General features: G+C 43.6%; 1 protein-coding gene and 1 long non-coding RNA gene across 2 annotated transcripts in view; both read left to right on the plus strand.

The window, feature by feature from the left end:
• The first annotated feature begins 2,566 nt into the window (after positions 1 to 2,566).
• irf2bp2a (interferon regulatory factor 2 binding protein 2a) lies at positions 2,567 to 5,111 on the plus strand. Its single transcript, XM_080739825.1, has 2 exons — positions 2,567 to 3,692; positions 3,995 to 5,111. Exons 1-2 carry the CDS (start codon positions 2,849 to 2,851, stop codon positions 4,711 to 4,713), a joined length of 1,563 nt encoding a protein of 520 aa, XP_080595951.1. The 5' UTR covers positions 2,567 to 2,848; the 3' UTR covers positions 4,714 to 5,111.
• Positions 5,112 to 8,432: 3,321 nt separating this feature from the next.
• The window catches only part of LOC308296862, a 123,560-nt gene continuing 110,000 nt past the window's right edge, over positions 8,433 to 21,992 (plus strand). Inside the window, exons 1-2 of the long non-coding RNA XR_013962644.1 lie at positions 8,433 to 8,460; positions 9,283 to 9,383. This is a non-coding gene — a long non-coding RNA (uncharacterized lncRNA). The remainder of the gene's footprint in view (positions 8,461 to 9,282; positions 9,384 to 21,992) is intronic.

A 21,992-nucleotide genomic window follows, 5' to 3' on the forward strand; every position in this document is an offset into this window, starting at 1 on the left:
ATCAATGTGTGGGCTAGGCAGGGAGATACTGTAGTGTGTACAGTAACCTACTGTACTGCTATGTTCTTCATGGCAACATTACAGTACAGGCTATATCCTGTACAATATAGCACACGTGCTATTATATCAATCAACAGACAGACAGATAGATAGATAGATACTAGATAGATAGCTAAGCGCAAGCCTCTTGAATACGATGATAATAGACATAAGGTAAAAAGTCCATAAGCATGTCAGCTTGGAATGGATTAGTATTAGTTCTTGTCAGCAAGCAACACCTTCGGATGCTTCCTCGTACGACGGTGCAGCGCGGAGAAAACAGCAGATCTACAAGCTCACACCGTGCCTCGTGTCTTTCAGCTTGACGCGTTGTGACTGTGAGCTTGTAGATCTGCTATTTTCGCCACGCGACACCCTACCTACGTGCATACGACGGCCCATTAAGGGCATTTTTCAGAAGTTGTTTGTGTTTCGCGACGGTCGGAGGAGGAGATCATCATCAGCTGCAGGCATGTCCGACGGCAGGCGGCCAAATGGCTGGATTTTCCATCGAGGCGGGTGACTGTGTGAAGGCGGATGGCGGGTACGTGACTAAACATCTCGCTTCCTCTTTTCCAACGTCACACCACGGGTCGGACCTGCACAAACACATCCTCCTCCTCCTCCATGCTTTTGTGTCTGCAGGTTACAGACGCATTGCCTCACCCAACCACCCAAACCTCCCCGAGGCAGGGAGAGAGAGAGAGAGAGAGAGAGAGAGAGAGAGAGAGAGAGAGAGAGAGAGAGAGAGAGAGAGAGAGAGAGAGAGAGAGCTGCAACCACTTGGAATGGGCCCAGATATGACTGAGAAAACTGAGAGAGAGAAAGAGTGTGGAATGTTTAAAGATAGGCCTCACAAACACTGAAACACACAAGTTGACACAACATACCTGGGGGGACTTTTAGTTTTAATTGTATGTTAGAGGTGGATTGCACAATATTACGTGCTGTAGGCCTACACACTTGACTTCATTTTGCAATAGGATACTTTCTTTTGTTTATTATAGAATACGGTTGCGCTATCGTGGTATGAAAACGTGATGTGTAATAACGCATTTTATAATAAGTTCAAGGCTTTCTCTTAATTTTTTGTGTATTTTATGTCTAATCTATGTTGCTTTAATCAACAACAAAGTGATAATTCGCGTCGATATATATAGCTATATTGTTTTAGAAGTGTTGTTATTCATTTGATTTGCGTTGTTACATGTCGTTATTTAAACGCGTTTAGCTACTATAACAATACAACGTGGGCAGCAGCAGGCAGAGCATGCTCCTCCATTCAAGCCTACATCATGCTGGAAATCCCCACCTCATGAGAGAAGAAAGCTTCCTGGTTGGGTAATAAGACTGAGGCGCGTCTCTCTCTCTCTCTCTCTCTCTCTCTCTCTCTCTCTCTCTCTCTCTCTCTCTCTCTCTCTCTCTCTCCCTCTCTTCTCTTTCTTCTTGTTTATGGCCAGCACAAACGCGCGTCGAAAAAAAATATTTTCTAGCGTTCACTAAAAAACCCTCGACCCCCCCCCCCTTGTTACGGTTACACAACGGTTGCACTAGCCTGCAATAAACATGCTGCACGATTCGCACGAAATAAAAGGGTAGTATAATAATATGCAGCCCTGGCTTCGAAGAGGTTTGTCTTAAAGCGACCCGCCGCCTCATTCATTGCGAAAATAGTAGCATGCATTGCAGACACGAGACGCTGCACGCAGCACGCTGAGAATGATTTTATACTCCACGACGGTGTCGCTCGCAGAAAAAGAGCAGATCTACAAGCTGACAAATTTGGCTGTCTGTCAAACTTGTATCGTTCTTTTCGGCAAGCGATACCGTCGTGCTACTCTAGGGGTGGGACGATTCACTAAATTACCTTCCGATTCGATACGATCTTGATACCTAGGGTTCTGATCTTTATTTTTACTGTCTATGGTGCCGATTAGATTTATATTGCGATTCAACGATTGTTGTGATTCTATATTACGATTTATTTAGATTTTTTCCCCTCCAAGTTAGTACTTTTCTTTTTATATAGGCCTAATAGAACATTTGAAAACAATTATAAACAATATAAACCTTGAAAAGTTTAATCATACACTTAAGCAGCCAGATAACAGATAACAAGTCGGTATTTCTGACATAAAAAAACAACAAACGAAAATAATTAAATACAAATATGGCCTATATAAACAAATAAATAATAATCTGAACGATTCTCAATTCTGAACTTGATGATTCAATTTTAATATATTGAATCAGATATATCGATTTTTTTTTGCCCACCCTATTACTACTACTCAGCATAAACAAGGTTATAGTCCTTCGGTTCGTTGGCGGAACGGAAGACGCCGGACAGGGTGTGTGTGTATATACATATATATAATGTGCTTTTGGCGACAGTTCAGGTAATGAAAAAAAAAAAAAAGGGGGCAGTGACTGACGGAGCTTTGCGCTAAAAGGGGGCTGTCGAAGAATCAAGTAAAATAGAATGTGAGTTTAGTGTTGGCTGATGACGTCACTGCTCCACATTGAGCTCTACGGTTGTAGGGAGAGTGAGGGAGATAGATAGAGGCGCGCCGTAGTAAAGTACACACACTGTCATGAACTTCTCCCTGTAACTTCATTGTTGTTGCTGTAGTCAGGAGGGGACGGGGTTTTTCTAAACGGATCTTGCCCCCCGTCTCGTTTTTAAGGAGCTGGAGCTTTTTTGTGGACCGACCGACTAGCTGCAAAAAAAAAACCAGGGAGAAGAAGATATTTTTTCGCTCGGTTTTGTCCCTTGTGAGAGAGGCAGGCAGGCAGGCAGAGGCAGGCAATGTCGTCCGCGGCGGTCGCTGCTTCCAGGAGGCAGTCGTGTTATTTATGTGACTTGCCACGAATGCCCTGGGCAATGATCTGGGATTTTACCGAGCCCGTGTGCAGGGGATGCGTCAACTACGAGGGTGCCGACCGGATCGAGTTCGTGATCGAGACGGCCCGGCAGCTCAAGAGGGCTCACGGCTTCCAGGAGGGGAGATCTCCGGGGCCGGGGGGGAAGTCTCAGCTCTCCGGGAAAGACATTCAGGCTATCAACCATTCGACGGGAGGAGGAGACCCCGGCTCGCGGCCGCCACAGCCCCTGGACCGCTACCCTCTCTCGTCCGACCGCCCGCCCAGGCTCGGCGGTCCAGAGTATCAGTCTGGGAGGCAGGCGAACGGCATTCCTGTTCCGAACGGATTTCCTAAGCCAGACGACCCGCCAGAACTGAACCGCCAGAGCCCCAACCCTCGCAGGAATAGCGCGGTGCCCCCGAATCTAGTGCCTTTGGTTAACGGGAACATGCCCAACGTGCACGCTGTCAACGGCAGACCGGGACAAATGGGGCTTCCGTCCGCACTGGCGGCAGGAAGCCCGAACGATATGGGCAAGAGACCCTCTTCGGTCTCCAGCTCCGAGCACGAAAGAGAGGGCAAGGATAAACAACACAGACCCGACAGTCTTACGCCAGAATTATCAGAGAGCCACAAAAACAGAGCTGAGCAGGACTGGATGGGCAAGGGCAAAACGGTGAGGGATTTGATGGCTCTCCACACGTTCGACAGCAGGTTCAAGAAGGACCATGCGGCCATGCAACAAAGGGTTATGGGCTATGAAGCTAGTGCCACGGCGTCCAAACCAGGTAGGACTCTACAGTACAGCTTAACATGTTAAACATGACATTCTCCTGATAAAACAACTTTAGCACAATCAAAATTGGGCACTAACTTAATGACTATCGTGCTGGAAATGTGGACAAATAACTATCATGCATGTCAGTGTAAAATTGTAATATTTCCCATAATGCAATCTACATTTAGTGCATAATATGTACACTGTGCTCGAGCAGAGAACAGCAAAAATGCATGATCCGTTTACAGTGAATTATGCATCCTTGTCTGTGAGTTGTGCCTCAACTGATGTTTAACCCTTTCCTACCACCAGACAGAGGAAAACACCCTCGGAGCATGAAGAGAAAAGCTTCACCGGAACCAGAAGGCGAGGGGACGGCTGCCAAGCTAAACGGAGAAGGGCAGCAGTGGTTGCCACCACCTACCGAAGGACTGAAAATGCCACCGGTTCCTCCGCCAAGCTTCGCCTCTCCCCCCTCCACGATATCGCCCCACTCCCGCACCACCCCACCTGAGGCTGCACAGAACGGCCAGTCCCCCATGGCGGCGCTCATCCTGGCCGCAGACAACGCGGGTGGGAACAGCTCGCCCAAGGATGCCAACCAGGTCCACTCCACCACCCGCAGAAACAGCAGCAGCCCACTCTCGCCGTCCTCCATGAACCAGAGGAGGCTGACCCAGAGGGAGGCGTCGGGCGCAGGCACCCCCCACGTGCCAGGCATGGACCAAGTGCACCCCCAAAGCATTCCGGACTCCTCGGTACCTGGCAGCATACCCTTGTGCTGCACTCTGTGTCACGAGCGTTTGGAGGACACACACTTTGTTCAGTGCCCATCTGTGCCCTCTCACAAATTCTGCTTCCCGTGCTCGAGGGAAAGCATAAAGCAGCAAGGTGCCACGGGTGAAGTGTACTGTCCAAGTGGAGAGAAATGTCCCCTCGTTGGTTCAAATGTACCGTGGGCTTTCATGCAGGGAGAAATCGCCACCATCCTTGCGGGGGATGTGAAAGTAAAAAAGGAGAGGGACCCTTGATTTTGTTTGAACAATTTTTTGGGGTGGGGGAAGCAAAAATATGAGTATAAATATATAAATGTCACACATACATACCATTCAAACAAACTAACGGACTTGTACATATTGGACCCAAGGGAAGAGTATACTTCGTAAACATGGTTGTATAATTTTTGATTTTTGAATACATTGTGTTTCTATATTTTTGAAGATAAAGGTATGTACTCATTATAATGGAATACGTTCCTCTTTGTTGATGTTTAACAAAATTCTTGATGTACTTCTAGATCTGGTGGCAGTTCCTGTTTAACGTAGAATGTGACTAATGCTACTCTACGAGCACTTGGCAAAACTGAAATGCTTTTAGCTGTACTTGTATGCACTTGTTTAAAAATTGCCAAATACAATTTCTGATCTTGTATGAACTTATTGTCTGAGCTTGCTTCATTTCAGTGGTAAAGTTGTAAGTCCTGTGTGAACATAGGTAGTGTGAGATAGGGCACTATGTTCCATTACACAAGCTTGTTGTGACGGCATAGGAGGCTTGCTTCACACTGCATAATATAAACAGATCACTGTACCAAGCTGCATAACTAATGCAAAGGTGCAGGGTAGTACCCAGTAGTGACTTTTGTTGCACACACACTTTTCATGATGGGAAAATATGCTGTAAAATTACATGGTTGTTTTTAACAAATATGTCCCTACCTACTGTGCAGACACCCCCATACTGTAACTGGCTGCAGCACACAGAAAGAATGAGGTGGCAAATCATGTTCAGCCAGATGGAATCTGTTGAGTCAGTAAAGGGAGAAAGTGCACATGCCTGCAAAGACAATACCAGACATTAACCACAAATATAGTGCAACCACATATTATAAATGATCCATTAACCATTAAGTCATCTGAAGTTTTACAAATACTTTTTTTTAATTATTTATTATTTTTTAAATCTTTTTTCTTTTTATTTTGTTTATTTTTTTAAGGACAGTTAATCATTCGTGTCTGATTGGAAATCATTGGCTGGTTTAGCTAACATGGAATTTTGGCTGCAGGTTATTGTTGCAAGTTCATTTAATTGGCTTCAAAGAAAGAAACATTGCCAAATATGAACAGAATCATAAACATTAATATAAAGAGATAACAGATCGAATTTGAATAGTTTCTGAAGCCAGCCAAGCCAGTTTTATAATGTTCGCCTTTTTTGTTGTGTAGTAGTGTAGTGTAGTAACCACACTGTAGTGTATCACATGTGTGGAACTACATTCTTTCATCGGGTCACATGCTGTGGAATTCCGCCATGGTGCAATGCATGTGCATCCCTCCAGGGCAAAAACAATAACGCAGGCTATTACCCTACATACAGACTTCAGTTCGGTTAAAACACCTTCTCGGTTGCACGTTTTAATCGTTGCAGAGGCATTGCAGCACGGCTATAAAAACAGCCATTATGTTGCAGCTAGCCTCATCTCTGTGAGCAATGAATGGCGGCTTATGGGGTCGTTAACAGGCACGTTATAGTTCCTGTTTTGGAAAAGAGATACAACCTTAAAGCATGTAGCTGAGCCTTGAAGACGCAGGAAGGGGAGAGCTCCACTGGGTTGGAAGGTAACTTATAACGGACAAGGATTTGATGTCACTCCAGTTACATAATAATTTAAAACATCTTCCTTATGCTCTTTACAAGCATGTCATGATTCCCTTAATTAGCATTCGACAACGCACGTGTTTTTGCAACAATGGGGGCTACAGCCTATAGGCTATATCTCCCTAGCTTATATGTGTTTTGTTTCTTCATTCAACAAAATGCAAATGCTTTCAATGACATTGTTATCTTCTTAAACCGACGTGAATTAATAAGACAGGGTTTGTGAAAAGCACAATCATGTAGGTCGGACAAAGGCAGCATAGAGCATAGCGTTTCATTTTTCATGGTCATGGCCTCGAATTCTATGTGGTTACTAGGCCTACTTTACAGTAAGGCTGGCTATATGGCATATACCTGCAAACTCATAAAGTTTGTATTGTGGATGGTCTGCAGTTATACTCGAATGTTACTTCATTCATTTATATTGTTAAAGCAAAATGCCATTTGCTCCCATCTCTTTGGTAAAGAATTTGGTTAAAAAAGAAAAGTAAAATAAGGGAAAACATAATTGGCCAAACACGTCTCTTTTTCTAGAATGTTGCATAAGAGCAAGAAAGCTAATAAACCAGTGTCTTTTTGACCAAGCTGAAGCATGACTAATTTCACAGACAGCTGTTTGTTTATGGCTGCCTTCACATTTGTTGGACATTTATCAGTTTCTCTGTTATCAGTTGGACTTTAATACTAGAAACTATGGCCAGTCTGATAAAGTGTGTCACTCACTTTATTGGCTCGGTGATCACATGTCACATTGCCCCTCATGTTTAGATGTGGGGCATGGAAACTCAACCACCTCATCATATTATCAGCTGAGCCTGTAGAATACACGCTTCTATCTGATATTTTAGCCCTCTGCACCTTACGTACTACTGGCTTGCCCTTCATTTCATTCTATGGCTATGGAGAGCAAAGTTCAGCCTATCACATTCCATGTTGTGTAGTATTACACTGTCGCGAGCACACAGGATGTTCACAAGATATTGGAGATAAGAAGATAACAGTGATGGGAACATTATTTTCATAACCCAGCACATGATGTAATGACAACGAAAGAACATTTCCTTTTGGGAGTTTATCACACTTCCAAATCCAATCCCAGTTTTGACACCACTGACTGAAATGGCCTACACCAGTGGTTTTCAACCAGTGGTTCGGGGACCACCAGTGGTCCTGGGGAGGGGGGGTTCCAGGTGGTCCCCAGCTAAATGGAGAGTTGGTAACCAAATGGACCCCTTTAGATCTTTGACTCTTGAGAGTGTAAAATGAAACAAATTGGTTTTATTTTACGCTCCCAAGAGTTAAATTATTGTTAAAATTCTGCATTACTTAACTTACATGTCTACACAAATAGAAAATGTAGAAGAATTGTTATTTTAATCAACGTTTGCCTGTTCTCTCCAATGGCACCAACATCATGGAATTGTGGAGAAAATCCTATTCAACGACAACAAAATATTCTAAGTTTTGGGTCCATCTCATCAAATTGTTGGTCTGTGTGACTCAAATGCTGAATAAATGAGGGACCTTGATGTGAAGAGGGTTGAAAACCACTGGCCTATACCGTATCTGTGTCTGAGAGTGGTACTACATAACACAAGGCTCTGGAGTTGCATGGCTACCAGCAAGATTGGTCAACAGTAGGTCCCTGAGTACACTTTGTCAATTAATCTGCAGAACATTTTAACCCATTACAACCTGAATCTACAAATGCCTTCTAAATCACTAGTTCTCAAACGTTTTCGACCTTTCGTGCCAAGGACCCCCAAAATGGTGTGTGTTTAACTCCGTGGACCCCCATCTGAAAATGTTTTGTGCCACGAAGAGGGACCCCCAGAAGAGAAGATTTGTGTTTATTCAAACGGATTCAAACGCTTTCAAGATTGATCAAAAATCTTCAAAATTAGTAGATGTACAAGCTCAAGCTTCTATAACTGCTATTTTTGAGCACCAATGTTGTAAACCGCCGTTCTAGAGAAGAGTTTTCGGAAAAAACGTATGTTGACATGACAAATCCTGGTTTTAAGGTCCGCCTGTTTTTTGTCCCCTTCCACCCAAAGCTGAATTACAGATCATCGTTATCATGAAAAGACACACGCAAGATGGCCTCCGCAAACAACAAGGTCTGTATGTACAAATACTCTACTTCAGTTTGGTTATGTTTTTATAATTTCTTCTTCTGAAAGCATAGATTGATGTGCTTTATTGTTATAATAATAAAAACAACAATAATAATGCATTATTATTAATACAAATGTTTTTATAGTATAGTCTTAATGAGAACATAGTGAAACATGTTTGTCCAGGTGAACCTGATGTCTCTCCTAGTCTAATTTATATTCCTCCTTTGTCTGCCTAATGATGCAGTATGAGGTTTTCTACCAAGATATATATCATCATATTAGACTGTAAGATGAAGATCAAGTGTCCTCGGTGTTCCAGCTCACAGCTTACAGCTTACTATCACTCCAAGCAAAACGTTCCTTTTAATCAAGCTGCTGCAAAATATTGCTTGATCAATAGTCATAAAATACCTCATTGGCTGTGTGATTGATTTATTTGACAAAGTCCTGTTAATCAAGTTAAGTGAAAGCCAGCAACAGATACGTGTGATGCAAACAGTATTTTCCCCTTACCAGCAGTTCACCTTTCTTCTAATGGTTAACCCAATTGTAGACCCATATTTAGTTATAGAAAACGATGTTGATATCACAACAAACGTAGTTTGAGCACTGATCCGTATCTTGTTTTTTTGTGATGCAGTGCAAACAATATTATGTGATTTGTCAGCCATTGTCTCCTTGAAGGATAATACTTGACAATGTTATCAATTGTAAGGCAAATGTATGCTTCTCTCAAAATGTGTTGCATGGAAAAAACGCTCAGAAGAAATTACAAACTTACAATTTTCTTCTTTTTTTGTGCCATTTTCATTGCTTTATTAGATAGGAGAGCGTAGAGATACAGGAAACCAAGGGCAGACAAACAAGACAAGATGCCAGGAGACATTCAAACCCGGGTCCTCGCAATTCACAAGGAGCATGTGGTAAGTGCACTAACAGGTAGAGCCACCAGACACACCAAATGAAATCCTTTTTTCAGTTGAAAATACTTAACGTTTGCCAAGCAACACACTTTTTCACTTTGGCATGAATTAGGCTACAGCCAGAGCTGCCACTTTTAAGAAAGGTTCTTTAAAGTATTCGGGAAACCTAATACAAGACAAAGAGAGATTTTAGATCTTGAACGGATATTCCATTGTAGGCATATCACAATCATTGACACGATCAGGATGCTCCTTGCCATAATTTTACATTCTGTCATTAAAAATGGCAACAACTGCGTTGGAGCATGCTGTAGATTCTCACCCACTCGGGTTCTTTTGAACATTTTAAAGAGCTGGATATGGTAAGCGAGTGTCAAATCACTGGAGCAGGATGGGGAAGGGCTATGCAGGATGTAGTGAATAGAGCCAGTAGTTTCACTAATGAATCTATGCTTTAGTTCAATAAATCATAAACCATGCTCGTGTGGCTGTAATCCCCTGAAAGTGAGTAGAGACAGGGACATGCCAAAAGGAGAATCTGGTCCACATTTCTCGGCTCCCAGTATAACTGATCCGCTGTTTAATTTTAGACCTGTCAGGGAAAACAAGGTCACCGCGAATGTATCGAGGACGCGCTTGGATCTGCCTCTTTTTTTCATCAATCAAACTTTCCCTTTGGAGTTGGGCTTGGTCTCCTGTGAGACTAGTAATGACGGTCTCTCTTCTCGGCGCTCGGGGAGAGGCTGGAGCTCGAACCATGCAATTAGGAGGAGCACAGCTGAATCCGCAGGATATGTAAAATTTCCCCACTGATTTTCAGGGCCGGCGCATAGAAATGGCATGCATATGGCGGGTACGGCCTGCTAACCATGCAAAGCTGCAGAATAAAGATGATTACAGACTAGAGGATGGAAATTTGTTTAATTTCGTCTCTTGTGAGACTGTTGGGACTTCCAGCTCCTGAATTGCACTGGCTGTATAATTTTAAATATCTTTCACTCAACCTTTTTCTGCTATTTTCCATTTGGAGTACCGCTCAGGAACACAGTTACATGAACTAGTTTACAAATGAAATGCATATTTTGAATATTTACAGGGAATTGCATCCTTTGTTTATGGCATTTATACTTGTGTGTTTTTCAATACTCGATTATTATTATTTTTAATATTTGTTATATTTGCGATCTCGGATCTATGTCTGCTGTTTGCGCCATCCCTCATACACACACTATCAACCCCTGTATTTCTCTACTCTACCCTGGTGTTGTGAATCGGGTCTGTGAAATGGAAATGAGGACTCTATCTCTGCCTCTCTCACTCTCTCACTCTATTCTCACTCTCCCTTTACCAGACATCAAAACGAGGCTGTGCCTCCAATGTTTTTCTCAGATCTTGGAGTGCTGCCAAATCTTAAAAGTAGAGCAGAGAGAGGGAGAGAGATGGAGGAAGAGAGTGAGGCGAATGCAGAGGAGGAGGAGGGGGGCGGCATGAAAAATGGAAGGGAATGGAATAAAGAAGGAATACAAAAAAAGCAGGCAGAGTGAGAGAGATGAGGACAAAGTATACGGCTGATCCAAAAGCAGGCGTATTCTAGCCGAGCCCAGCACAATCCTCCTTTTTCTGCTGAGCAACTACTCCTGGCTTCTGGCTCCGGATCAGCTGATAAGATGACATACTGCTCCCCATGCCAAATGTGAGAATAGGAAAAGAGAGTCGAGAGTTATTCTCCGGAATCTGATTGGATTTAGACCCATATTATTTGCCCTTAAAATATCTCAGTTGAGGGGTTTGTATTGTAACTAGACCAGGTCAACCTGGTTGTGCCAGACCCCCTGTCTGTCATCATCATTTATGACATCATGCCTTTTGTAGGCATGTCATCATCATGTCATCATCATATATACCCTTTATATAGAAAACCCGGACCGACAGACATTTGCTTATGTAGGCCCTACCCATTTCATGGGTCTGGCAAAAATATACAGCAAAACACAGGTGTCCATTTTTGTCTCCACCAGCCGAAGGCATGGGGGAGAGTATGTTTTCCCCTTCGTCCGTCCGTGCGTGCGTCCGTCCGTCCGTGCGTCCGTGCGTCCTCGCAGTTTGTGTGCAGCTAATCTCAGTCGCCGTTGGCCCGGTCGCTGCCAAAGTGAGCACACACATTCCCTGGATGCCAATCTAGAACCTCTGCCCTACATTTTTCAAATGGGCCTTTTCTAGCGCCACCTAGTGGCCGATGTTTGTAAAACACATTTCTGTGCACTACTCTTACAGATTTTGTCCAAAAATCCTACAAATCGGTAGGCAGTATCTCGACAGTCATGCGATCGACACGGATCTGTCCGATTTTGCATATTCCATTCTGATTGGCTAAGATTGGATTCCAAAGTTTGTAGGATTGAGCTGTTTTGAACAACATGCCTCAAATCCCAAACGCAAAGTGCAATTATCATGAAATCGCGCACACACGTTCCCACTAGGCAGAGGAAGAAATGCCACTTGATTTTTTTTAATCAGCCTCATGGTGGCGCTATAACAGGGCGATTTGTGGTTTTACCTATAACTTCACCGATCAGTTTCAAACTTTGTAAGCGCACTCCCTAAAGGCTAAGGATAAACCTTTGCCCTGCATTTTTCACATCAGCCTTCTATAGCGCCACCTTTGGGCCGACTTATGTAAAACACGTTTTTGGATGTTACTCCTTGAGATTTTATCCAAAAATCACGCAAATTGGTACATAGTATCTCTATAGTCATGTGATCAAGTCCGATCCATCTGATATTTCATATTCCATCCTGATTGGCTAATATTAGCTTCCAAAGTTTGCAGGATTGCTCCGTTTTTGAACAAAATGCCTCAAATCATCTATGCAGCTTGCGATTACCGTGAAATTTGCCACACATATTTCCACTAGGTCAAGGAACAAATGCTACCTTTTTCACATTGGCCTGTTATAGCGCCATCAGCAGGTAGACTTTAGCAAAACACATTTTTGGAACACTCAAATCATGCATGCAGCATCCGATTGCCATGAAAGATCTAATGTGAAGAACATATGCCACCCTTTTTACATTGGCCTATTATACAGTAGCACCACCAGGACGCACAGCCTGGTGGAGACCTGTGCTCGGAAGAGCACTGCTTCTAGTTACACTCTGAGTTAACTGATCACTCAGGATTTTGCTGTGTTTTAGCAGCTGCAGTGATCGTGTTTTGTTAACTAAAAACGCATGAGCTTGTTCTTTCTCCAGAGAGACCATATATTTTGGACTGCAGCAGGAGGCGTGTTAGTCACAGTAGTAATTCTCTTGTTGCCACCTCTCACATGCCAGGCTAAAGTTAGATTTAACTGACAACTCGAGCAGTGCTAAAAGTAAACATGTGAGTGATAGCACAACTTTGCCTCAGAGCCATCCTCAGTCGGCCACGCACTTGAGAGCTCGAGAGTCAATGTGTTCAATCTACAAGCTCACAACATGTCGCACTGCAACGCCATGTGAGCTTGTAGAACACCTATTTTTGGTGCATGATACCGGCATGCAGCCAAGTATAAATCAGGACTTATAGTGATTGGCCCTCCCCACACTGTCTGCCATCCTTGTGGCTGTTTAATGGGTTACAGGCCGAGCTGTCAAGGTAGAGGAGACTAGGGCTGGGATGTGTGGGCTTGCGGGTTGATAGTGACTGGCTGGCTCTCTGCACCCCTGAGGCGCGCTGGTCAGGCGAGTGCTGGCGTTCAAATGGAGGCGATGGCACGTGAGCGCAGGCCATCTGTGTCTGTCTTCAAAGACGGCAGTGACTTGTCGCCCATGTAAGGGTATGAATACAGCATTTGTTGTGTATGCAGAAAAGACTGCAGAGGCTTGCTGTAGCATCTTGAGGCAATGTCTGGTAAAGACGTGTTTTTCAGGTAGTCACAATAAGGTAATATCTTAACTAACAGTGGTAACGTTGTGGTATGTAGGATATGCTATGTTTTAGAGGTTTCTGAATCCAAACTGGTTGCCTAGCTGGTCTGCAGTCAGTTGGTGGGAGGCGAGCATGGCGAGGACAGATCGGAGGGCTGATGAATGTATTGGTGTCGGTCGGGGTGTGTCAGCAGATCTGTGGTGATGCATTATGGGATGCTCGCAACAGCTCATTTCCTCCGTCCTCCTCTGTTCCCTCTCTGCTCTTCTCTCTCCCTCCCTCGGTTGTTTCTCTCTCTCTCTCTCTCTCTCTCTCTCTCCCTTGCTCTGTGTCTTTGTCTTTCTACTGTAACTTCTGTTTCTCTTTTGTTTTCTCTTCTGTCTTTTTTTCTCTCCTTCCTCCTTAGAGCCACGGACAATTACTGGTGGTTCAAGCTGGGACACAATCCCTCCCTGGTCACACACTGTCTGCAGCCAATCAGCTGCCTTCGCCACAAGCACACATCTTAACTTTCACCATCGCACGCCGAACAACAAAACACCGCAAACATTTCTGAAGAGCGGTGCAAGCAAAGGGAACTTTTATGTTTTTGCTGCGTGAATACAGGACTGCTCATCACGTTTCATCTCCTTTTGACTTTGCACTGTTTGTCGGTGGATAGGAGGAGCACTCTTGGATATCCTGTCGTTTTTGTTTTTGTTAGGGAATGTGACACACACACACACACACACACACACACACACTGTAGTCTCTGGGTTGTTACATAACTTGAGTGGGAGTCATTTCTCCTCTGAGCGCTAATGTTGTTGTCAGTCAAGGCTTTATAGCAGCTGCCACTGCACTGAACGTCTGCAGAGGCTGAATAAAGCTTTTATTGCCTTTGTTCACTCTCCCTCGCCCATCAACACGTCAAATTATTTAGCTTTCCCCCTCCTCTCCTTGTTTTTGCTCTGTTTTGGCAACTGCATTGGTTAGATAAATAAATGTATTGCACACAAGTGTTTACACTGCATCTCAAGGCTGGGGAATTTGAACCTGAGAGGAGAGAGAGAGAAACATGAGGTCAGGTCAAACTGAGTACATGCATGGCCTGTGTTTGACAGGTGTCTACTATTATTGGCACCGGGGGTGACTTTAAGTGTATTACACAACTGCGTAGCATGGACTGGTTTATTTAGAGGGCTAGCTTAGGCTACGGAATACATGATAACTGCGGCAGAGCAGCTTACAACAGGTGTGGGGAGTAATAATAGAATAGAATATGAGAGAGGTTTTTTATAGCTCAGTAGTAGTTGATCTGGCGGTGGCAGGATTTCTTTTTGGTATTTTATGTTTTATTTCAGGTAGGTTAAGTGTGGAGAGACAGGAAACCAAGGGCAGAGAGACATAAAGTACAAGGCAAGATGGCGGGTCAGATTCAAACCCGGATCCACTCAGAAGCAGCGCTATGGTCCGGGCAGTAACTGGCTGAGCCACCAGGCAAAACCCGGACAAAGCATTTTTTGAATTTCAGTGTGAAGGGCCGTTGGCAAATGCGGGGCTCTCCAGTGGGCGGATCCAACAAAAGCGCACTTGTATTCGACCGTCATCTCGTAAAGTATGTTAATAACAGGCCGTGCTTTGGTAAACAGTATACACGTCTGCTGCTCTGTAATGATATAATCATAGAGTTGAAACTGCAGTCCTGCTCTTGCCGTACACCCGCCCGCCCGCCCGCTTCGCTCCCCCTCCCCTCCCTTGTCTGCCGCTTTGGCTGGAATGTGTAGAGGGGAAAAATGATCCAATGTCATCCACAGTGATGGAAGCTTCTCTGTTGAGCCAGTGGGATATGTTCAGGAAGGGAGGGGGGAGGGAGGAGGAGGTCGGATATTTCTGGTTGAGTGTGAGTTTGAGTAAGTCTGGGCACTAAGCCAAGCATGCCGAGAGAGGGAAGGCAGGGGGAGGGGTGGAGAGGGAGAGAGAGAGGGAGAGGGAAAGGGGAGAGAGAGAAGCCCTTTTGGGCTGGCGCACTGTCAGCTTCACTAGCTCACACAGCTGCTTCTGGAAAATTCTGCACCCTGCCCTACTAAACCACTAGGCATGACATGAATAACAAGAATGGCCGAGCCGTCGACAGCGGATGCTTTTTCTTTTGACGCGGGCCTAACAGACTGGTACAAATGCCCTGGCCTTGCACATAGTGGAAAAATCAACAATGAGAGGGAGGGGGACAGGGGGACAATGTGGAAATAAAACCCCTGGTTTAGAAGGCTTTGTCTGGACCGAGGACGCAGTAGCCCCCGCAGTCCCCAAGGGCTTTGGAAAAGGCCATGTAACAAAATGCCGACTGATGTGTTTTGATGGGGTTACTCATCCACCAGCCAGTCACTAATTGGACGGTAAAAATGGCAAATTTATACACTTCGTTGCGAGACAGCTTGCTGAAGAAAATCGGTAGATCTCTGCGAGGGGAACTCGGCTGTGGAACAAAAGTGTAAATGAGCTAAATTGGCTTTTTTGCTGGAAGAGAACTTTTTATAGATTTTCATTCCTATGTAATTTACATATTTGTGCAAAGAATGCGAATGAGGGGGAGAGCGAGAGAGAGAGTGAGCAAGAAAGTAAAATAGAAATACGGTTACTGAAACAACACCCTGTTCCCTGAAAAAAGCACGCGCTGTGTGGCATGTGTGTTGCTGTCGGAACGTTTGTTATGTTTGTCGCTGGTCTATATTTGCACGGCCCTCAGCTGCAGCCTAGTGAGTGTTGCTAGATGGGGAGATGAGATAATGCTAGCTCCCTTATCCCTCCGTGTGGTTGTTAGCCATGCACACCACCACCCCTCAATGGCGCTGACATTTCCCTGCCCAACCTGTCTCAACACGTAGGCCGCTGGTGGGTGGGGGGGGGGTGGTGGGTTGGAGAGGGGTAGGGGCTCTCAGGCTGTCTCTAGCCGTGACTGATAAAGAGGTGCGTCACCCACTCATCTCTCTCTCCCTCCTCCTCTGCCTGGAAGGACTCTTAACCCTCATGCTGCCACCCTCACTCACAAGGCCTTATGTGTACATCCAACACATGGCGGCAGTGCGTATAAATAGCAACGGCCGCGCGGCTCGCCGCTGACACCTGACATTTTCATGCCCCAGCAAGCCGCTGATACATTTGTCGCCTGGCACGCATTCTTCTCCGGGGTTTATCCGTCTGTTGATGTAGAGGCCTGCGCATACTGAACTAAATCCCACCCTCCTCCCCCCGTCCACTCACTACTATGTTCTCGTAACATAACACTAAGGCTCATCGTTCTGTCTATTCATCTTAGCATGCGAGCGCTGCATGGCACAGAACACCCCACCCCCCCCTCCCTCCCGTCCCTCCTCTCTCTCTCTGGTCATTAGTCTTCAGAAGGGTTTTTCAGCCTGGTCACAGAATCCTAACAAGATGGAAATCTGGTGTTATTCTCAGTGGTGGACAAAGTACTGACCCCCCAGTGTCAAAGTCCAGGGGTCATCGCCATGTTGGTCTTTGGTGGACATATTTGTCAAAAAAAAAAGAAGAAAAAAAAGAACTGCCACGGACATACATAATGAGTGGACAATATTACCAGAAACACATAAAGAGATTGCCCCGAATGACCATAATAGGTATGCAACTCTGAGAGTGTACAAATGAAACCAAATGGACCCTTGGTGTTATGGTGGTCCTTGCAAATAAAACGTTCGAGAACCACTAATACTAGTGGACTGCACTGGACTCATAATGTGCCATAGTGTCGTAGTAAATGTGTCATACTGTACATATTCTGAAGAAAACCTAGAGACTTGACATTCAGTTATTGGAAATTATGATAAAAATAAGAACATTATAATGGTGAGTAAAACAGCGTGACGGACAAGAGCATGTCTTTGCCGTGTACGGACGTATTGATGACCCCTGGTCGAAGTATACTCCTGAGTCCTGTTCATATATTACTCAACTACAAGTGAAAGTTGTACTCGCGTTACTGGAGTACTGGAGTGCTTGCTTATAAGAAATACTTGGGTATTCAAAAGTACATGCTTTGCCAGTGGTGTAAAGTAACTAAGTACATTAACTTAAGTACTGTACTTGAGTACACTTTTGAGTTATTTGTACTTTACTTGAGTATTTCCAATTTCAAATACTTTTACTTCTACTCCACTACATCTCGGATCCAAATATTGTACTCCACTACATTTATTTGAAAACTTTAGTTACTAGTTAGTTACATTGCAGATATATATTATATCTTATAAAACATACATAAACCACTTTAGCCGTATTTTTTACTAAGGATATTTGAAAATAGCCGATCTACAAGCTCACAACGCGTCTTGGTGCGACGTGTTGTGAGCTTGTAGGTCTGCTATTTTCATACATTTTGTACATTTACTTTTAGTACTTTAAGTAAATGTTGATGCCAATACTTTTGCACTTTTACTCAAGTCAATGTTGAATAGACCGTTTGTCAGCCTTCTGATTGGTCCCTGAGACTCCCTGACTGGCCAACCAGAAAAAAACATTCACTTTTTGCTATCGGGGGTGGAGTTTGTGCAGTGGAGAATGTTGCTTCAGGCTTTCAAAAACTGTCCGCAGTGCGCGACACGGAGATCGGCCGGTACGGTGATAGCGACGGCAAGCGTCAAGCGATCTCGCTCATCATAACGAATAAGCTTCAACAAACTAGTTCACATGTACCTTATCAATGGTCTAAGAGTCACGATTGGGTACATATAATTTAAATGGGCAGAATTACGAAAAGCCAGCCTATTATGTGAGGAGAAACATTCTCTCTGTCCTCTTCCTAGTACCCAAGATGCAATGCGCTTCTCTTTCTATCTCTGATCCAGAGGATTAAACTAATTAAAACATTTATTTTTCGGGGGAAAACTACTGTTTTGCTATGTAATTACTGTACCTTTTTCTTCCCTTTTTATTAATATCACGTAGATGTGTTTTTTGTGGTACTTTATATAGCTGTAATGAGGCTATGAAGGGGAAAAAAATCCCATCCACTTCCACTATAAAAGAATCTGCAAAGAGGATTCTGTCCCACTGGGATTAAACACATTAAAACATATATTTTCGGGTAAACCCCCTGTTTTGCAATGTAACTACTGTACCTTTGTCTTCCCTTTTTATTAATATCACCTAGGTGTTTTTCCTTTGGTACTTTATATAGCTGTAATGAGGCTATGAAGGGGAAAAAAATCCCATCCACTTCCACTATAAAAACAATCTGCCCAGGGTTAATGTCCCATCATAGTAACAGGGCAGAATGGGGCGGGATTTACAAAAGGGTTTATTCTGGACCACAATGCAGTATTGATACTTTTAGTTAAGTAAAAAAAAAGTGAGTACTTGAATATTATTCAACTACAAGTGAAAGTTGTACTTGTGTTATACTGGAGTACTGGAGTGCTTGCTTATCAGAAATACTTGGGTATTCAAAAGTACATGCTTTAGCTTTACTATGTTGTGATACTCATGTGATAAAAAGAAATAAGTGAAACATTGTGTGGTCGGTAGGGTAGGGTGCTTCCTGGCGCTCTGCCAGCTTCCAGCAGCAGCACTGCAGCATGTCAATATGGCAGTTGCCAAGGAAACGGCTAAGGAGAGCACTCAAAACAACATTGTCTGTGTGGAAGACCTTGTGCACATTAGCACTTTGTGGCACATTTTGAAAAATGGTATCTGCAGCATCAACGTACCAGTAAGACTCCCTAATCGGGAGATAAGCGACCGCCAGGTCGCATACGCAAACTTTAGAAGGCAATGGTAGCCATTCAGGAGGGAATATGGGAAATGGGACAGATCCATGATGACTTTAGAGATACTGTGTACCACTTTGCGTGATTTTAGGGCAAAATCTGTAGGAGCGGTGTCCAAAAATTTGTTTTGCAAGAATAATTATGGCTATATTTAACTTTGAACTTCTGTAGCTACGAGGTAAAATCCTCAGTATCCACTTTTGCTCTCAAACTCTTGAGAGCAAAAGTGGACCGAAGCGGACCTGTCATATTACGGATTGATTTGGGTCCATTTCTGCAATTAAGTTAAGTTAAATTTACTGCATAGGACCAGGGGGTTTCGAAACTGTCTCATATAGACTGATTAATCAAAAAGAGTATTTCTTTGTAAAAAAAAGAAAAAAGAAAAAAAAAAGAAAAAAAAAAAAAAAATATATATATATATATATATATATATATATATATATATATACACATTATAATATATATTATAATGTCCTTTATGTTCTTTGGAGGTTATGAATCTCGGTGTCAGCACTGAAATTCAATCTCTTGGCGCTTTTTTGTCTGCATCAAACACGTTGACTGCATTTTCGCTTGCCGAGTGTGTTCCTCTGTTAGGCATTGTGTCCAACTAATCAGATTATGTGAAATGGCCTCCGATAGCTCACATCAAGCAGTGTGCCGGAACAATAAACGCAACAGTCATGGGTGAAACTCAAAAGCACATTTCAAATAATCAGACACCCCTGTCAAGCCATGACCTTGATCGCAGAATACTTGCTGACATTGTAATAAGTTATTTAGGTTGGGTAATGGTACAATAAAAATCTTGCTCACGCTCGCTCTTGTCAAGGGCACAATCTGTCACTATAGTGCACGTCGTGTTCTAGCCTTTATCATCATGTCCTGTTTTGGTGTCTGAAATGACTTCAGAAACGCTGTCTATTGTATGTATTATTTCACAGCCACTTCCTCTCATGCAGCTACAAGATGATAATCTATACGAGAACATTCAATCTCTAGTTGAAGGTATAGTGAGTAATGGTATAAAATATAAATCAGGCACTTGGTTGATGTGGTTATACAGAGGTAATTAAATGAGTAAACAGGCACTGGAAGACACTTAAACCCTTTACTTAGTTGACTGTATTCCCAAGGGCTCTATATTAGTCCTGTTTTCAGTGTACAGTGTACACTAAAGCACCGAAGATGGCTATATTTTCTATATCTACAAGATTACAACATGCCGCGTTTCACCAGGTTGTGAGCCTGTAGATCGAGTATTCTTGCCGAATGTTAGTCCCAGAATAGGGACGCTTGTGTTCAAACACGTGGCTGTTATGGGGAGGAACCCGACATATCGGCTCCCCGGGGAATAGCTTTTCGACTAAGATATTTCTGTATGACTGAAGGGCAGCTAAAGGACAGCCCTTCTAGCCACACCTAGCTTGGCACTGTTATCTGGCGCAGTTTGTGCTCGTATCCCCTGGAGGGGGAAAGGGGTGTGTGCCAACTATAGCACCTTAGTACTTTCCATAACTCTATCCCATGCCTGTGCCTTTTGAGTGGTGTAACAGCTGCTGCTGCAGTGTCTGAGCTTGCTTGGGGGATGCAGATGAAAGTGCTGATGTGTCCTGTTATTTTGGGTTGTGTGGTGCCCTCAGGGGGGCGAGCAAGGAATTTGTGGAGGAGAGCGGGTAAGGATGGGGTGGGTGGGGGTGGGATTGTGCCCAGAGGGGGAACTTAGAATTCTCCCAGAATGCAATGTGACCCTTATTGCCACATAGTGCTGTGGGAATCCTGAGGGTGTGTGGAATCGCTGACGGTGCCAGCCAGAGAGATGGGCACAGACATGAGCCACACTGCAGATTGAACTAGCTATCAGTGTTAAATGACTGACGGTACTGTATTTTTGTCCTCTGTCTTTTTGAAGTTTCAAGACATGGCTTCATAGCAGAGCTCTTGACACCATATCACATACTCAGTTTTGATCTGTGCTCTTTTTATCTCTATCAATATAACAAAAGAAATGGCGAATTAGGAAAGCATATAAAACTCCTTGACTTTTCCCCGGCATGCAGGAGAGCACTCAAAACACTATGGAAGGCCTTGTGCACATTAGCACCTCGTGGAACATTTTGAAAATGGTTTCGGCAGCATCAAAATATACAGCCATATTATATTTATGGGGATTATGGTTATATTTAACTTTGAACTTCTGTAGCTACACAGTCAAATGCTCAGTGTTAATTAAACTCTGAGATTAAAAGTGGACCGAAGCGGAAGTATTTTCACTGAATGTTTGCATATTTTCACAGAATGTTTACCTTCTGACGTGCTCAGAATAGGAACGCAATAGGCTTCATGGAATTAAAACAAGCTCAGAATGTGTGACGCCGTCAACATGTTGTGAGCTTGTAGATCTGCTATTTTCAGTGTGAGATACAATGCACATTAGCCAAGTATAAGTCTGGTTTATGCGTGCAGAGAGACCAAAGCCATGTTTTAAACCGTGAGCCTCAACTGTCACTGTGGGTGTGGACTTCCTGATGTGAGTGACTCAGCAATACTGCACTGACAATGTGCAGGTTTGACTGATGCACAAGTGTCCAAATACTACATCCCTCTTCCCCTTTTATTTGGAAAACCACATAGACTGTAGTGTAGGTTGTACAGATCGAGTCGATGAGATACAATAAATGCAAGTAGAATGTATACCTCTCTGCCAACACTGCAATTTCCACTTGAGTGCCTTTATCATTTTGACCGTGTCCTTGATTATGACCTTGTCCTGTGTCCTTTTAAACCATGGGTTTTCAACTGGTGGTCCGCAGACCACTGGTGGTCCTTGGAGGTATTGCAGGTCCTTGGCCATGCATTCAGAAAAAAAAATAAAAAAAAAAATATATATATATATATATATATATATATATATATATATTTGTAAAATAA

Source organism: Nannobrachium achirus, assembly GCF_963921795.1.
Source record: "Nannobrachium achirus genome assembly, chromosome: 13".
NCBI lineage: Eukaryota > Metazoa > Chordata > Actinopteri > Myctophiformes > Myctophidae > Nannobrachium > Nannobrachium achirus.

Coding starts and splice junctions, on each gene's coding strand:
- irf2bp2a (XM_080739825.1), top strand. CDS start 2,849: ATGTCGTCCGCGGCGGTCGCTGCTTCCAGGAGGCAGTCGTGTTATTTA. Junction 3,693..3,994: donor TGCCACGGCGTCCAAACCAG/GTAGGACTCTAC, acceptor TCCTACCACCAG/ACAGAGGAAAACACCCTCGG.